This window comes from Carassius gibelio, chromosome A18 (genome assembly GCF_023724105.1).
Source record: "Carassius gibelio isolate Cgi1373 ecotype wild population from Czech Republic chromosome A18, carGib1.2-hapl.c, whole genome shotgun sequence".
In the NCBI taxonomy this organism is placed as follows: Eukaryota; Metazoa; Chordata; class Actinopteri; order Cypriniformes; family Cyprinidae; genus Carassius; species Carassius gibelio.
The window spans coordinates 14167895-14181583 of record NC_068388.1 but is presented as its reverse complement, the minus strand read 5'-3'; the positions used below and the strand labels follow the sequence as shown (position 1 = coordinate 14181583).

General features: G+C 42.0%; 1 protein-coding gene across 1 annotated transcript; it reads left to right on the top strand.

Moving 5' to 3' along the window:
- The first annotated feature begins 426 nt into the window (after nucleotides 1-426).
- LOC127934190 (B-cell lymphoma/leukemia 11A-like) lies at nucleotides 427-10955 on the top strand. Its single transcript, XM_052531411.1, has 3 exons — nucleotides 427-739; nucleotides 3136-3468; nucleotides 7779-10955. The coding sequence occupies exons 1-3, from the start codon at nucleotides 688-690 to the stop codon at nucleotides 9311-9313; spliced, it is 1920 nt and encodes a 639-aa protein (XP_052387371.1). The 5' UTR covers nucleotides 427-687; the 3' UTR covers nucleotides 9314-10955.
- Nucleotides 10956-13689: the final 2734 nt, after the last annotated feature.

The window sequence follows — 13689 nt, the reverse complement described above, 5'->3', positions numbered from 1 at the left end:
GGAAAAAGCCGTTGCCTTCTGTAACCGCCAGATGGCGCGCTTCACCATTAGAATAACGCGTTTTGAATCAAAAATAATTATTTTGAATGGGCATTTGACCACTTTATACACGAAGACACATTTGAACAGTCCTCGCGTGGCTGCATCTGCCTGCACTATCCACAAAAGAGAAGCAAGTGTCTGAAAGTGAAGCGACAGTTACTTTGGGTTTCGAAAGAAGCCGGACAGCAAAACAAACACCTGTCTCAGTCGACCTCGATAAAGCCACTTCCTCTTTACCCACATCCTTAACCAACACATTTTATTGGTGTCAGAGCAGCAGCTGCGCGCCATCTAAGCGACTATTTACATAATTCTCCTATACGATAGATAGATAGATAAGGAATAGACAGAGTTTGGATCATTTAAAGCGCTCCTGCTGATGCTGTTACCTAAGCGGAGTTGTTTAACGAGGTCAGCTATGATAAGACAGAGGGCTGATGAGGATGAGGAGGATGATGATGGGCGGGCTGAAGGGCTGGAGGCGTTGTTCGTGCCCTCCTCCTCCTGTAAGGCCAGCAGACAGTGTGAACTTGAACACTGACGGGCACGGCACTGAACGACAGTCACGTCACGCATCACTGCCGTTGTATGAGGTTTATAGTGTCCTCTTAGTTCTGGTGTAGTTTCAGAGGAGCTTCTCTCACTATGTCCAGACGTAAACTCGGTAGCAGACCGCAACACCTGAGCGCAATGCAAGGTAAACTGGATTTAAGAAAACTTTCTCCACTTTTAAACGCTAAACCGCAATATATTTACGGAGAACCGAGTATGGATCATGAGGGAATGAGAGTAACGTTATGAGTGATCAGTAAGCGATAACGCGTGAACAATGTAACGTTAATCACTTTTCACGTGGTTTGTGGCTCTCTCCTGTGCGTGTAACGAACTTGACATTGAAGTTGAAATAATAACCTACCCTCACGTTTTTATCTGTTCGTGTTTCTGATTAGCGTTCAGTGTGTTATCAGTAGCCATTCTGGGTCAGATTTACATTTACAGGCTGTTTAAGAGATTTTACGGTTAAGTTTCTCAGACCGAGTTGGAGCAATAACATCGCACTTCCTTATTGCATCTTCACAATATCTCTGTTTTGTGTCGTCACTTTCATACCTTAACGTCAACTTCTTAATTTTTCCATTAGGTTTCATTTTATTTACACACGTTTTCTGACTGTACTGAACACGTTGTTTTACCCGTTGACAAGTGCGCTTCGTCTGAATATAATTTTGTTTATTCATATAAATATTTGATTGATAAACACAGTCACCTTAAAGCGTGTGCGTATACATATTGCTGTGAAATATTGTTTTGATGATGACAGGATCTTTTTGTTGTTTGTTTTATCTTCTCTAACTGTGGGCGGCTGTGCGTGCTTCACCTGACCACAAGACTTGAGTCTAGTTTAATGTGTGTGTTATTGTCCGAATCACTGTTCTTTGAGTTGGATTTGTTCAATGAATCGGTTGAGTGGAGGATTTCACTGAAAAGTAAGCAAGCTACTTTAAAAACCGAATAGCGGAAATATATATATAAAAAAACTTATTGAAATGTGATTGTAGCTATTTATCAACACTTATACGAAACGGTTGGATTTGCGTATTTAATTTTTTTTTAAAACATATAGGCTACTAAAAATATTTAATTTTATATAAATAATTTAAAAAAAATTAATAATTACTTCTAGTATTGTTTATAATACAAAAATACAAATTACATTTACTTTCTAACTGACTTTGTTTTTATTAGCTAAATCGTGGCTAGTTGAACTGAGACACATTAAATCACAGTTAACATCCACATTAATACAAAACAATAATAAACCGCAACGTGTGCCTATTAATGGATTTCCCTCAGCGAGATGTTTTCACGTTATCACGTGGTCCTTGATAACCGCTAAACGCTCGAAAGAACCGAATCACTTAAATCAGTCGGACTTCCAGTTACTTGTGTGTGTGTGTGTGTGTGTGTGTGTGTGAAGAGCAGCCGCGCCTTTTGCGTGTCGGCACAAACAACCAGAGCTGCTGAAACAGGAAAGGTGACATTTTTGAGTAACCACTGGTGAAATCCTCCCTTCCCCGGGACTGTCTGTACCTGCATCGGCATGGACAGCCTAGCCCGGGCAGGTGGATCCAGTCCAGGCTGTAAGGTGTTTGTGTGTGTGTGTGTGTGTGTGTGTGTGTGTGTGTGTGTGTGTGTGTGTGTGTGTGTGCGTGTGCGTGCGCCCTGGAGTCCATGATCACAGCGGCACCCAGGCCAAAGGGCAAGTTCCTCTCTGAACTCGAAGTCTCTATACAGCCATGATGCTGATTTATTACAGGATGAATGAAATGCAGCAACATTGCATCATTGTCTTTATTATTGGAGAGTAGCTATATTTTAATGTTTCTATGTCCATGAATTCATTTTAAAAGATTAATTTGATAAAAAGAAAATAATTCTCTGCGTGTATTTTTTGCAGCATTATTCTGTTTAAATGCACTTTTTGCAGAATATATGCAGCTTTTTTGCATTAGCATTGCATTCACTAAAGTATTAAATCATATTAAAGTGACTTCCAGTTTAGACAGTCACATTTTTAAACGTTTGTTTACCCTCTCAAAGTAGGTTTTTTTATTTTAGTTTTTTTAAGTCTTGTTTGCAAAATCCTGTTTGGCTCAGCTTTGGCCTGGCTTGATTTACATACTGAATCGCTCATTCGCCACAGCGGTTATGAGTGGTGTGAAAGACACCTTGTTTAGATCAGCAGACTTGTGAGTGTGGTAGGACGACTACAGTGCAATGTGCCTGATATATCAGCATGCACTAATGGGCGAATTGCTCAAGCGGGTCGGAGCTGCATCGCGCTGCTTCCTGTGCAAAGCAGACCTCGGTGGCAGAGACACAGGAAGTGGTCAGTATCTGCTGACCAGACAGAGCCGTGCTGATGATGACAGTTTAGCAGTACGCCGACGAATGCAGAGAACTGAAAGTAGCACATTAGAAGAGAAACGAGGCTTTTGCAAAGCCACTCACTTGGGTCATTTCAAGAGTTACAAGGGAGTCTCTGAACAAAGAGTGTGTTTGAAGCTTTATTTTGTGTTGTTCCGCTCACAGACGCTCCGGATCCCACAGTTATCCCCGCCGACTCTTCGCCATCTCCAGAGCAGGTGCCTCAGACTGATGATGGAGGCCGTGACCTGTTGACATGTGGCCAGTGTGGTCAAGCCTTCCCATTGGCCCACATCCTCACCTTCATCCAGCACAAACAGGGCGGGTGCGGCACAGCTAGAGCCAGGCCTCAGGTCCACACCCCTCCCTCTCCGGCCAATCGGACGCTGCGATTCGGCCAAGGAACGCAGGTGGAGGCGGGTTATGTGGAGCTCCGGCGTATGACAGACGAGAGATGGAAGGAAGAGCCAGGTGTGAGGGTGGAGGCCAACCAAGCTGGTGAGTTCTAGGTGCTAATTAGTGTCTTTTTTTTTTTTTTTTTTTTTTTTTTTGTAAAACTGTCCCCTCATTTAACGACCTTGTCCCCAGTCCGGCTCATTAGGCTGTCGTTGCTGTGGCGCTGAGGGCTTGGTGAGTTCAAGAGTTAGAGATGCCGGGCCTAATTGTGTGGAAGAGATAGGTAGTTCTACTACACACATGAGCAAACGTACACTTATACATGCGCCCTGGGGGATGGCGGAAAGGCACCTGAGCACACCTGAGCATCTCCTTAGCTCTGTCTCTCAGGTGAAGTGGCCAGGTAAACATGGCACAGTCAGGTCACCAAACTGCACAACTCCCAGAGCTCTTGCACGCACACACACACACACACTTTCCTCAAAGCCCTCATTATTCCAGCAGTCAGTCTGAGCAGGTGCTGACATGGTGTTATTCCCAGAGTCCTTTGTGAATTGCTTCGGTCCCGTCCTCTTATGGCGCTATTCAAAATAGTCTCGAAATGTGATGTTTTTCCCTGTTGTTGACCTTGAGGTATGAATCTGTTGCCTGTGGAAGCACCGCAGCGTCTTAAAAATAAAGGGTTTTTTTGCAAAGACTTCATAGAAGAACCAATGTGGGTTCCCAAAATAACCTTTCATTGAATATATTGTAACAGTTTGTTTGCGCATCCTCATGCGGTCACAGGTCTATATGATTTTCAATCTTCAGATGAACGCAAACAATGACTTTTAGAGAACTAATCCATCTCTGTGAGTCTATGTAATGCAAGTGTAGATGCATCGATGTTGAAGGTTCTTTGTGGAAGCAAAGATGGCAATAAAGAACCTTTATTTTTAAGAATGTAGAAGGACTGTGGTGAAACCTTGAATTCTTTTGACTTTTAGACAGGATGTTGGTGTGTGTGTGTCAAAGCTCCTTCAGTGTTTTTCAGTAGTTGGCCCTGAAGGGAATCGTCGGCCTGTGCAGGTGCTGGTGTTTCTCACCCTGATGTTATTGAACCATGACCTGAACTGCTTCCTCATATGGGCAGGATGCTTTCACCCTACAGCATGAGCAAAGCAAACATTTATTAGTTTCTAAATACATAGAGTTTATAGAGGCAAGCAAATGATTATGATTGATCGTTATCAACAAGACATCTATTTGCTTTCAGGTCACTCCCTCCTGTACGTACACATGTTTGTGCTTCCTTCCTCTTCATGCTCTGCTTCCGTCAGTCCACATTTCTTGCTTCTCTGGGGTTCAGTCACTTTTGTGTTTTGTTGTTTTGTGTCTGTGTGTGAAGGTGTATGTTGCTGATAAAGGTGTCAGGGTTGAGAAGTGCAAAATATGCTAATGTGTTACTTCCTCACTGTCAACAGTCTTGGGTTATTATTGACGCAAAGATTTTGAGGCTTCAATGACAGGAGAATGAGAACGAGAGATGGGGTCTGATAAGGAACTGCCTGAAGAGTAAACGGTGTGCTTGATAGACAGTTCAAAATGAGAATGTGTTATTCGTGTAAGTGAATGATGACTTGTTTTAACGGACAGGTCAGGGTTGCCAGGTCTGTCGTATTTCTTGTTATTATCAGTGTTCAAAATGGTTGTTGAACCGCATTTATTTGAAATAGAAATATTGTACCAAAGTTCATCATAACCATAGAAAAAAAATAACCAATGTCATTTTTACCATGTGTAGTTTACTTGTTTTATGTGTATATAGATCTGTTATATTGGTACCATATCACTTATCTTTTGATATTAAACTTTGCTTTTAGTATATTAATAACCCATACTGGACACTCATATATACTTTAAAAACTCAAATAATTTAATAACTATTAAACGTAATCTTTAGCAAATCTCTAAACAAGCTTGTATTGATTTAAAAAGTACTACAAATGTATTGGTTATGTAAAAAAAAACTGTATTTAAGTCATCCAATAAAACCAAAAAACTAAAACAAATCTATAGGTGGTAAAGATTAAAAGTAGCCCAATTTTTGGCAAATCTTGGATACCTTTTTGTGCTGCTTGGGTGGATGAGGGCGTTTTGTGTGTATGTTGTATTTGCGCTTTCATTTTGACTCATCCAATGAAAATTCAGTTAGCCCACAACCCATGAGACAGGAGTGCGTGAGTGTGTGCTTATGTGTGGGTGTAGAGGTGACAGAGAGAGATTTTGGATACCACGGTGCCGTGGTTATGGATTACTGAATTAGTGTAGACAGTGTGTATCAATTGTCTTATTTTTATTTCCTCCAGCTTCTCTTAGCTCTTCATTTCATCTCTCTCTCTCTCTCTCTCTCTCTCTCTCTCTCTCTCTCTCTCTCTCCTTCTGTTCCCCAGAGAGAGTAGATTCTGCCTGCTGCTCGTTAGCGCTCTCAGCCAATCTGCATTTTTAATTAGCGGTTATTGCTTCTGCTTAATATGCAATTGCTACCCTGGGCCAAATGGGAATCCTTACAAAAAAGAGTGAGGGGAAGAATGAAAGCGAGAGAGGTTGGGTATTGTGTTTCACTTCAAGACCCTGAGACAAAAGCCCCCCTCCACCCTCCTCACACTCTCCACCCGAGGGAGAGATTTGGGAGCAGAAGGGGTGTTGTTTGGAGCAGGCCAAGGTGCAGTCACAGGGGCGATGATTTTTCTGTTGTTTTTCATGACCTGTGCAGCTATTTCTTTTTGTTTTTAAATTGAACACTTGTCGTCTTCCTTTCCCCTTTTTGTCCCTGTTTTAACCTCCGTCCCCAAGGCTCAGAGATCGACTTTTTGACTCCAGTTCTTCTCCAGGCACACAGTACAAGAGAAGAGAATAGGAGAGGCTCTTTTTAATCTTCTTCTTTGCTCCCTCCCAATAAAATGCAGAAGGATTTTGACTTGAGGAGATGTAAAGAGGCTTACAGCACTCTGCTTTGAACCCTTTGTAAGAGAATGGAAAAAATGAAATGAATTTTCCTCACAGTTTTGGGATCCTCTTTGCAGACAGGCCCCATTTATCAAGGAGGCTGAGTCAGAACTCATTTGCATAAAACCTTCGTTTGCCCCGTTCTGCTAATTAGCAATTTGCAGCTTAATTGGCGAGCGGATCTCTGAAATGGAGACAAAGCTAACCACGTTTAAAAATATCACCAGAGCTGCTAAAGGAGCCCATCCGTGCTCATTTGCTTCTGTCTCAATCTTTCGCTCCGCAGTCATCCGGCTCTCCTGTGAGCACACCTTTAATCATGCAAGACTTTCTGCTCAGGTCTGACTCAACACCGGCGCTATTACCAGCTCATTATTACTCTGACACCTGCAGGGGTTTGCGACATGCAGCTTTTCTAAAGAAAAATGGCCTGGGAAATTAGACAAATGACGAAAACGTGTTGTTGTGAGGTGATTCAGTAGGTCAGAATGATGAGTTTTTGTCACTTGTAGACTGTAGCATACTAGTAGGACTAGTTAGCAGGATGGAGATGTAACGTTAGATGATTAGCATGAAAACACGTCCAGGTCACATTTCATTTGAAAATGAGAAGAAAAAAAAATGCATGAAAAATAATGAAGATTCATTCAAGATTCAACTCAAGTTCTCATAACCATAAAGTTACACAAAGTGTCACAATATAAAAAAATCTTAATGGTCCGAAAAATTGGCTACGTTTTCAGAACAAAACAAAATGTAAGTTCTACTTTCTGGTAACTCTACTACTTTTGGCGAAATGTACTGTTTGCAGCAGGAAGTCATATTCACCATGATTTCTCGTTCTTGAATACTTTATTGGACTGGTGAAAAATGACATTTATACACAAAATTTGATTGAAAACTACTATATAAATTAAACCATATAATCTCTAAGATGTCACCGAATTGAGCATGCATTGTATTTAGGTCATGTGACAACATGGTATGCTGAATGCAACAACAAATATTTCAAACAGCTACAGTTTAATTTTGTTTTTAGTATTGGGTATTATGCATTGTGAGTTGTGTAATATCCTGGAAGAAGCATGTTAGTATTCTTTTCTAATCATAACCTTGCATTGTACCTACCCTGTTTTCACATGTATTTGGGGGTTTACCTGTTTTGTTCCGCTTTCTGTAAATGATCGCCTGCAGACTTTTCTTTTTGATGTTTCATTTTCATGTCGTCATGGTGTTAGACATATTTCCGGTGATATAGTTTGAGAAAGGCTTTGTTTGTCTGTATTTTGAATCTTCTGAATGTACTGCCATCTATAAAATGCCATCTGTTTATGTGTTCTAAGTAATTATAGCATGTAAATGTAGCTTTTAGGTTGTTTGACTAATAAATAAATTTTCTCTTTCTTTCTTCCTCTCCAAAACAGAAGAGCCCTCCATTTTCACCTGCCAGGTGTGTCAGTGTTTGTTCTCCAGTGCATGGACTCTCCTCCAGCATGCTCAGAATGCACATTCTCTCAACATTTACCAGGTGGAGGATGACACCATCACACAGACGTCTAAACCGGCAGCCATAATGGATCCACGTCACCTTGGTGCTACACTGGCCTCTGCGTTCCAGCCATCAGCTCGGCGATCTACCCCCCTTCACAAGCCTCCACACAGCTCCAGCCATGCACCACGTGACCTGCAGGGCCTGAACTTCTCTATGTGTTTGCAGCGCCTGGCAGAGGTTAGCTGCAACAACGGCGGAGTAGTACCTTCCCCATCCCCGTCTCCACCGGCCGCTTCACCCTTTCCCCACTGTTCTCCACCACTCCACGCAGCCTTCTCCTGCGAGCTTTGCGGCCAAGGTTTTCAGTCTCTGCGCAGCCTGTCTGCGCACCGCCGCACACACGCCTGCGATAGGCCCTACCACTGTGGTGTGTGCCAGCTCACGTTCTCCCAAAGTGGCGAACTGGCACGACACATGAGGAGTCACCGCCGCCCTGCTGCTGGACAGGAAACTGATCCCAACTCTGCCAGCGCAGACGAGGACCGAAAACTTTCTGGACAAGGGGATAATGATATTTCCAGTGGTCATGGAACAAGTACAGAGGTTGGGAAGCCTTCAGGAGGTACTATCCTCATCCTGACATCTTCGCAATCCAGAGCTGTTGATCGCAATCTGCTGCGCTACTATCAGCATCCGAGAGAAGCAGATGAGGAGGGTCAAGGTGAACCGCAGCAGCCATCTCCCTATGGCAGCCCCTCAGAGGGCTCTCTGGAGAGCGGAGATACAGGTGGAAGTGGCGAGAGTGGGATAGCCAGCGGCAACTGCACACCAAAGCGTCCAGAACGGGAGGATCGCCCTCAAGGCGAATGGGACGGAGAGGTGGAGGCTGTGGAGATGGTCCAGGACTGGCAGGGGGAGAATGAAAGGAGGCAGGTCACCAGCGGAGGGGGCAAGAAGAAAAAAGAAGAGGCTTGCGAGTTCTGCGGGAAGTGTTTTCGCAACAGCAGCAACCTGACGGTCCACCGACGCAGCCACACGGGCGAAAGACCATACCGCTGTGGCCTCTGCAGCTACGCCTGTGCGCAAAGCAGTAAACTCACGCGTCACATGAAAACACATGGCGCCCGTGGGACCCGTGCCCCTTTTCAGTGCCACCTATGCTCCGTCCCGTTCACCGTCTATGCCACACTGGAGAAACACCTTAAGAAGGTGCATGGACTCACTCACGCCAATGGCGGCGCCTACAGTCAAGGCCCGATTGCTGATTACAACAGCCTCAACATCACAATGGAGGACGACTCTGTCCGTGAACAATCAGGAACACCCATCACAATGCTCACAGAATCAAATGCGGACCTATCAGAGCAGCACAAAGAGGATGACACTGAGATGAGGGTCAGCGATGATGAGCCACCTACCTCTGAGGAAACAGATAGCACGGTGGTGTTAGGTCAAACCGCAGTGTAAACTAGCATATGACCTCTACACGATACTCTGATCTTGACCTAAACCACCAAGCTTGATGATCTTTTGCCCGCAACCCAGTATGTACATCTTATCAAAAAACCGAGAGGACCTTTTTCAATTTCACCACAGTACTTAGAAATGCTGTAGGGTTGCAACGCTGAAACTGTCCGAAATTTGATCGATTTTCATATCGGTGCAAGTGCCTACTGTTAAATCCTTACATGCAATACTGGAAGACTTCTGAACCCTTTGGCCCAACCGTCATTGTCAAGGCACTTCGAACCCAGAATTGCGACTAGTAGAGCACTGTCAGAGTATATGGAGACGGTCGCAAGTCAACTTCTTTGAGCCCAAAAGACAATCGTACAAGAAGACTGAACAACCTGCAGGTGATCTGCCAATGCGATTATGAATTCTACATTGCATTTATGAAGTGGACACCTTCGGATTACACTGTTGTGGCACTCTTCTGCAGAGCCTTAAAGGTTCATAGTTTCTAAAAATCTAAATTGGGAATGGTCTACATCAGGGGTGTACAGTCTTGTTGCTGGAGGGCCGATGTCCTGCAGAGTTCGGCGCCAACTCCAATCAATCAAACACACAACTGAAAAAGCTAATCAAAGTCTTCAGGACCTTTACTAAAAGCTTTCAAGCAGTTTTGTTTGAGTAGGTCGAGCTAAACTCTACAAGAGATTGACCTTCCAGAAGCAGGATTGTATACCCTTGGTTAGTTTAATAGTGTGATCTGCACAAATGACAGAAGTCAGATTTGAGCTTGTGTTTTCCCAACTATCTGACAGGGTTTTTTGATACTGTATATTAAACAGGACTGATTGGGTCTGTGGCAATACATGTTCACTGTCACTTATTACTGTTAAAGAGAATTTGTTTGCCATTGAGAATGTCGGTGTGTAAATATATATTTTAGTTTGTGCTGACATTTTGTAACGCATTCCAAGAAAATGTATCACATATTTGATTATATAGCCACTGCACAACAGATTTTTTTTCCCTTGTATTTTGTGAGCCTGTTTAGTCTGTTTACAGACTATTGTTCTACTGCCGAGTACATAGAAATGCTATGATTTATTTTTTTTTTGTCAGTGGTTTCTCCAGGTTGTGTTTTGTGGTCGTGTGAATGAAAAGCCTCATTTCTGATGAAAGACTGGCTAGGAAACAAAAGCACTGACCTTGTTGAGTGGTGGACCCTTTGAGAGAGCAATTCTGTATGTGTTAAAAAGACTTAAGAGACTGGATATATGATGAATCTATACAGGGAATGTTTGCGTTGTTACAGTTTTTTTTTATGATCATAACCATCAGGGAACTGTTATGTTACAGTTTATGTTTGTGTGGTAACAAATATGGTAGAAATGTATTAAAATGTAATAAGCATTTATTTTATTTTTTTTGTAGTAACAAATGTGAAAATAGATGGGCATCCAGTTGTGTCCGTTTTTTCAGGGAGCAGCGAAAACAAAGCTCTTTTGTCCTCTTGTATATTATATTAATTCTGTTGATTGAAATGTCATGTATTATATGTGGTTTCTCCTAGAATTCCCTGTGTAGCTCACAACTTTGCGGTGTATTTTGTTTTTCTATGCCTATTTGTATGGTAATTAAAAAGACCGAGGCAAAGTCAGAGGGTGTGTGCGTGAGTATGTAAGAACCAGAAAGTGTGACTGCACGAACGGTGAAGTTGAACCTGCCACTACATGTCTCAGATCGCATCACGAATTCACAAGTATTTGCACAGATGAACCACTCTTCTCTAACGGCTATCGTTGAGTCATAGTCCGTTAGTAGTACAGTCATATCTGACTAAACTGCTGGGTCATTCAGGTTGGCCTTCAAAGACTAGGGTTTGATGGAACAGATGAGATTGTCAGGTACATTACGTGTCCAAAAGGTGAGATTGTACATCTGGAGAGATGAGGAAGACCAAGCCTGAACAGGAGTGCTGTGGCTGAAATTTGCAGGAACCTGAGGATATTGAGGAACCCGAGGGGGAGCGGAGTCATCTTAACAGTTCTCTTCTTTTTTTAGTGGGACAAAACCTTCACGCTGGTATCTCTGGCCCCTCTAATGAGTGGGACGCTCTAAGATCCCTATATCTCATTAACAAGCTACCTTTTTAATGAGCTTTCGGCCTGGGCTGGGGGAGGTTGGATTGAAGAGACCATATGTAGCTCTCACCCCATCTCCAATTATCGCCATATCGGAGAACGGGAGAAAGATGGCGAAGCCTAAGGGATGGGTCTGAAACTTAATTTACAACTCGGGTTGTTCAACTAAAATTCCCCAAACTCTGAATCACAGGTGATCGCCCTGGGACCTGCATCGCTTCTTCTCTATCAAAACCTTATACACCCACCCTAGCCACGCACCATTTGGTGGCCACACGGGCCCAATTACATAATGTAACACGAGCTTCTGCGAGCTAGACGAAAACATTCCCAGGTGCCCTTTGTCTCTTTTAGGCCACCTCTCTGCACATTTTCTCAAAGACGTCACCCTTCTGAGCTGGGACTGGCCCGTGTTTCTCTTTACTGGCCAATCGCGGTGATGCATTCCTATCAGGGTGTGGTGAAGGGGGAACTGACCGCTCAAAACCTGCTGGTGCGTGTGGACTTTGAGATGTGTTTTGAGTTCGAGCACAAACCACAATAAATCCCCCACTTACGTAGCACTGCTACCTAGGTGCAAAGGGAAAGTTTGTGGTTTTAGGGTCTCAAGAAATCTATATCTGAACCTGCGCTGCTTCTCAGGGTGAGAAATGTCTAAATGCATCTAACCATAACCATGTTCATTATGAATGTGTTAATATGAATGTCTTCACAATGTTCTCCATACATTGACAGAAACATCTAAATCAGGCCGAGGACCATTTTTAGAGAGACAGGGCCAAACAGGGCACTGTTATATTGTGAAGAAAAAAAAAAGATCTGTCTAATAACATGCATATAGTACCATATTACATAATGTGTTTATGTTTAATAAAATTAAATAAAATTGCATTTGCAGTAAAAATAATATTTTAATACATTAATATAAATATTAATAATTTTAAAGGTTAAATTAAATTTAATTTAATTAAATTAAAATTTAATTTTGATGTAATTTTTATTTTTATTGCTAAATGTTTTTTACATTTGTGTTATGAGGATTGCATATGTATAGAAATAATAGTTTATATCCATGATGATTTATCAGCTGTATTGATTATGGCAAGAGTACATTTATTTTGTTCAATTTCTCATTTAATTCTGCATATTTTTATTATTTACAAATGTTTTACCTTTGCGTTTTGGTGCTTAAACTGCATATACATTAAAATAGTATTTTTATCCATACTAATTTATCACCAGTTTTGTTTAGGGTAAGTAACATTCATTCATTCATTTGTAAATGTTTATGTTTATTAAGTGAGTTATGATGATTAAACTGCATATGCATAAAACATATTTTTTGTGTATATTGATTTATCACCTCTATTAGAGTTAGGGTACTTTTTTTTATTTTATTTCCTTATTTTATATTTTATATAAATATAAAAAAACAGCATTTAGCTAAACCTTTAAATTAATATTATTATTATTTTTTTTAATAGATACAATATTTTTTAGGCCCCCTGCAGTAGTGTAGCATATTCCCTCAGGTCATGGACCCGTGTGTTAACTGCCTGCAATCACTTTCCTTCATGGCAAGATCAAAAGATGCAAAACCAGTTCTCATGAAACATGATGTGAATAGTCAGACGGTTAGTGATTTTCAGGCTGGTGCATTTACAGATAGTAGATCAGATCAGACGCACATCTGTAGACAATTAAATAGCTGCATATCACTGCATTATTAGGTGGGTTTTGCATGTACAGCCCTTTATGTGTACTAATAATGGAGATCTTTGCACTGTAGGCCAAGCTTAATAGAGACAGCATATATGAACATATGGCATATAATTATTCATTTGAAGAATTATTCAAAATACATTTTATTAAGAAGTGCCACTGAATTCCTCATCTTTATTGCTACAGGACCATTTCTGCTGTCATAGTATCAGTGAGACGGAGGGAAACGAGGGAGGGAATGTGCAAAGGAAGGTTGTGTGAATGAGATAAACCACAGAAAAGCTCTCTAGTGTTTCTTTATCCTCGCTCCCAAGCCTGCTTCCAATACCATCCTCCTCCTCCTCGTGGTAACGTCCCTCCTTTCTTCCGCAAAGACCACTGAGAGAAACTTGAACCCTAAAATTAACCCCCTGCTGCAGTGATGTGTTAGTGGCCTTGCATGGGAGAGGAAGACAACGGTCCAGCTGTCAATAAACAGTCTGTGTGGGACGAACAGGTGACAATTCCACAGTGCCATGGAGGGAGAAG

Coding starts and splice junctions, on each gene's coding strand:
- LOC127934190 (XM_052531411.1), top strand. CDS start 688: ATGTCCAGACGTAAACTCGGTAGCAGACCGCAACACCTGAGCGCAATG. Junction 740..3,135: donor ACACCTGAGCGCAATGCAAG/GTAAACTGGATT, acceptor TTCCGCTCACAG/ACGCTCCGGATCCCACAGTT. Junction 3,469..7,778: donor GGTGGAGGCCAACCAAGCTG/GTGAGTTCTAGG, acceptor TCTCCAAAACAG/AAGAGCCCTCCATTTTCACC.